This window comes from Dermochelys coriacea, chromosome 7 (assembly GCF_009764565.3).
Source record: "Dermochelys coriacea isolate rDerCor1 chromosome 7, rDerCor1.pri.v4, whole genome shotgun sequence".
Lineage (NCBI taxonomy): Eukaryota > Metazoa > Chordata > Testudines > Dermochelyidae > Dermochelys > Dermochelys coriacea.
Genome location: NC_050074.1, coordinates 93,644,184 through 93,648,812, shown reverse-complemented (window position 1 = coordinate 93,648,812; position 4,629 = coordinate 93,644,184). Strand labels below are relative to the sequence as shown.

Sequence of the window (4,629 nt, the reverse complement as noted above, 5' to 3'; positions counted from 1 at the left end):
AGCTCTTGATACTTGTTCTAGAAGTTCTAATAAAGAAAATACAGCTGAAAGAACAGATATTAGATTATTATTATTTATGTAAAGTATTTTGGGGAAGGAGCTGTCTTTTTGTTCTGTTCATACAGTTCCAGCACTATGGAGGATAGGTCCATTACTGGGGCTCCCAGGTGCTACCACAATACACACACTATGAGCACTTTGGCAGACTTTCCCTCCAGCCCTAGAAACCCTGATGGGAAAGCCCCTTTTGGTGATTATACAGCACACTCACTCACAGTACCTTTACCAAGTATCTTTACTATTATTATTTCTTGCCTTAAGTTCCAGGTACAATGCAGCACGGTCACAGGCATCCTTCCTGCTCCCTGGCTCAGTCTTTTATTTAGCTTGTTTTCTTCTGCAACCTATCCAGTGAGTGAGCTAATTAGCTCATTATACTCCCCACTGGTGCAAGTGATCCCCTCTAAGGGTACGTCTACACAGGGATAAAAGACCTGTGGGCCCAGCTGGGTTAGGCCAGCTGAATCAGACTCATTGCAGTGTAGATATCTGGGCTCAGGTGGCCTCCATCTTTACAGGGTCCCAGAGCTCAGGGTCCTGTCTGAACCCAATTTTTCAACCCCGGAGTTCGAGCCCCATGAGCTTGAGTCAGCTGACCTAGGCTAATCAGTTTTGTTTTGATCCCTATGTAGATGCATTCTGACCTTCCCAACTCAATCACACTACTTAATACCTTCCTACTCTAACTACACCCAGTGTCCTGTGTGTTCTAAGTGACCAGGGTGCTGGCTCCCAAAAGGGACTCTATTTATAACTGCTCACAGCACCCTGTCACAGTCCAAAATTAAAGAAACAGCAAATGCACATATAGGAAAAACATTCCGAGATATCTTTTTACATATTATTTTATTCTGAGAAAATTATGTTCACCCATCAAATGTTTAAGTTTCAAAAAGTATCCAACATCTAGAAAATACAGAAATTGTTGCTGATGTAAGTTCTAGTAGCCCTTCTGCTCTCTCAGGCATACACGGAGGATTGAGAGGAATGGGGTTGCTCTTGCTTCTGGAAAGGGTGGAGTATTTTTTGTTCAAATGTGATTGTCTGGTTGGGGATTGTTTTGTTATATAGATCCAGGCTGGCTTAGACCGGCATTGTCATTATAGTTGTTTTGCACAGGATACATATTTTACATTCTGTTCCAGTGATTAAATCTTGAGGGACAGACACTTTCAGGCAAATTAAATAAATGAGTGTTCATAAAAGATACGAGTTTAATTAAAATGGGCAAGATTCACCCTGATGTAGATAGAGCTCAATAACAGTTGTACCAGAATAACTCCCTATGTGTCAAGTATCAGAGGGGTAGCCATGTTAGTCTGGATCTGTAAAAGCAGCAAAGAGTCCTGGGGCATTTTATAGACTAACAGACATAGTAGAGCATAAGCTTTCGTGGGTGAATACCCACTTCATCACTCTTATTCTGGAATATAAGTGCCTTCTTCAGATTTAGCTTAATCCACTTTCAGTCACCAAATGCTTATTCTAAAATAAGTATCCACATGTGAAATTATTCCAGAGTATTAATTCTGAAATAGTTATATCAGTAAATTTTCAAGTGTAAACAAACCCTAAGAATGATTTCTTTAACATTATTTTGCAGTTTCATCAAAGCAAATAAAACAAGAGTCAATAGCACACTACCATACCAAACAAGTGAATAACATTTGATTAATTAAACACATTGCCTTATAAACAATGCAGCATATAGGTTTATCATTGAGTGGAATAATGTAAACATTATGTCAAAGAAGTTCTGTTTTAAGGACTCCCTCTCTGTGGGTGGGTGTATGTATATGTTTGCATGCACCAGGCTAGGGAGGGGCATAGCTTGGGGTAGCCACTCCTGTGCTATTGATAATACATTCATGCTCCATACACCCGTCTAACAGAGACTAATCCTACATGCAGACTCACACACTTTTCTAGTAGACTACTCAACCTCACACAGTGCACGGTAAGTTTAACCAAAGAAGGGAAACGGGATCTGATTTTGTGAGGAATAGTTTTGTTTTGAGATGTGTTTGTTAGTGAATTCTGGCCACACATTCTCTTTGATGCTGTAATTAGAAAGATTTGTTTTCCCATCATGTTGCCAGTGGTCTTGTATCCATATTTACAAACATCTTTCTGTTAAGACTTTGACACTTAACTAATTTAGAGAATTTATTTTGCACTGGGGAATACAGCAAAGAGAAGCTTAGAATGCAGCGAAGAGGTTGTTAACTTGCTTTAGCCATGTAAGAAAATGAGAGATCATAAAACTTGAAAACAATATTGTAGAGAAAAACCTTTGTCTACCATTGATGGTGTTCTAAGAACCAATCTGCATAGCATAATCTGTCAAAGCAAACACAAAGCAGAGTGGCATGATCTATCTTCAGTATATCGATTTCAACTTTGTGTAATAAAACCACAAGTGAATACCTCAGGAACAGAAACTGTTTGTCGTAAAACCACACATCTGTGGAGAGCGCCGAGATGCAGTGCCTTCTGTAATTAACAGTGCCGATTTCTGAATGACCCTCTCTGACAAAGACTAAGAGCAGCACATCCCTGGGTCTTACATTTGATTAGGATTTAGGGAGCACTAATGAATTAATGACAGGTTTCAGAGTAGCAGCCGTGTTCGTCTGTATTCGCAAAAAGAAAAGGAGGACTTGTGGCACCTTAGAGACTAACCCATTTATTTGAGCATAAGCTCAATATTTGATGCATTCGATGAAGTGAGCTGTAGCTCACGAAACCTTATGCTCTAATAAATTTGTTAGTCTCTAATGAATTAATGTTCGCAGAGAGATCTGAAGTAAACAGCTATATTCATGACACGTATTAATGTCTATTATTACTGAAGGCGCTGTCTCCGCAACCTTTCAGATAGGCTTTATAAAGGCGATACAAATGCTTCGTAGATAATAACAATGGCCGAACAAATTGTTATGAATGACTGATCTAGCGGGGCATGCCCAATGGCGATGTGCGTGTGCTTGATGAGCGATGCATATTAATACCAATTAGCCATGCCTGTGGCTGTGTCGTTGTGCTGCGTGCCCCTTGCTAAGTGTGCGCCCTGTCTGTCTCTCTAGGGCTCCGGGGATGCCGAGGGCCCCTCGCTCCTTCGCCGGGACTCTCCATCCCTGCTGCACTTGCATGACAAAAGGCAGCCGGCAGCTCCGCTGACCTAATGAGATGAGGGTCTCCCGGGCGGTTCCACTGAGCCTCCTGCTCCTGGGCTGCCTAGGGGGCGCCGCCAGCGGGCAGGCCCGAGGGGCCGGTGAGAAAGCGGAGCGCCCCGCGCCCTGGGCGCAGTCCGGCCAGTTCTCTACCCGGGAGCAGCATGTGTGCAGCTGGCGGCTGGTCCGAGGGGAGGAGGCCGCCGAGCTGCAGCTGAGTTGCCAGGCGCCTGGAGAGGGCGGCGGCGAGCGGCTCCGGTGCGTGTACCGGGGCCAGCCGGAGCGCTGCGCCGCCTACAGCGCCAAGAGCCGCCAGTACTGGAAGCAGATCCTGGGCAAGCTGCGCCGGAAGCGCCACCCCTGCCGGGACGGCAGCCCGCTCAAAGCCCGGCTCTGCGGCAGCAAGAAGGGGCCGCCCGAGGCGCAGCTGCGCCTGGCACCCCCCAGCCCCAGCCCTGCAGCGCCTGGGGCCGCCGGGGGCCCCGCCAGAGGCCGAGCCAGGGCCCAGGAGGCGCCTACGCTGCAACAGCCCGGGGCCCCCGGCGCCCAGGCGATGAGCAGCGGGGCACACGCTGGTGCCCTGGAGAAGCGGGGCAAGGCGGGCAGCAGGAAAGGGGGTCCCGGCTCCCCGGTGCCCCCCGAGCAGCGGCCGCCCACGGCCGGGGGGAAGCCGGAGCCGCCCACGGAGCCGAGCGAGGACCTGGCCGAGACCTATTGTGCGGAGCAGTGGCACTCGCTGTGCAGCTTCTTCCTGAACTTCTGGAACGGCTGAGGGCACAGGGCGGTGGCGGGCGGGGAGGGTCGGGCACAAGCGGGCAGCCGGGGGGGGGGGGGGCAGAGCTGGGGGTAGGAGCGTGCAGCCGTGGGACAGCCGGCTGGGGGGAGGGGGTATAACTTACTCATTGGTACTAACCCTGCAGCCGCTGCTCGCCCCGGGGCAAGGGGGGGAAGCTGGGGCCAGGCCTTTGCACGGCGGGTTGTTGGCTAACACGACTGCTCAGTCCCTCCTTCCATACTAAACAAGTGCCAAGCCGTGTGTAGGCTGCGCTGCTGTTTCAGAGATTTCTGCTCCGGGGGGTTACCTGTAGTTAAACTCCTAGGAGATTGTCGGTATTGTCACGTTTACTCGCTGGGAAGGGGCTTCCCCTTGTTCACCAGGAGCAAATATGTGCCAGGGAACTGTATTGCAGAAGATAGGTGCAACATTAATAAAGATACAACTCTTTTACAGCAATGTGTGTGTGTGTGTGACCCCTGACTTGCCAGAACCTGCTTGTGGCTGTGCTGCTACAAGGGAGCCCAACCCAGTAGTTGAGGAAGCAGTGCCTTACCTTAACCGACAGTTAACAGGATTCCCTGACGGTAGAGGAGGGCCACAAGATCCTGAAAGACTTCC

General features: G+C 48.6%; 1 protein-coding gene across 1 annotated transcript; it reads left to right on the top strand.

Moving 5' to 3' along the window:
• Nucleotides 1-1,903: 1,903 nt before the first annotated feature.
• FGFBP3 (fibroblast growth factor binding protein 3) lies at nucleotides 1,904-4,033 on the top strand. The gene is made up of 2 exons (XM_038411128.2): nucleotides 1,904-2,017; nucleotides 3,147-4,033. The coding sequence occupies exon 2, from the start codon at nucleotides 3,250-3,252 to the stop codon at nucleotides 4,003-4,005; it is 756 nt and encodes a 251-aa protein (XP_038267056.1). The 5' UTR covers nucleotides 1,904-2,017; nucleotides 3,147-3,249; the 3' UTR covers nucleotides 4,006-4,033.
• Nucleotides 4,034-4,629: the final 596 nt, after the last annotated feature.

What these genes read in the sequence shown, in the direction of transcription:
- FGFBP3 (XM_038411128.2), top strand. Translation starts at nt 3,250, where the DNA reads ATGAGGGTCTCCCGGGCGGTTCCACTGAGCCTCCTGCTCCTGGGCTGC.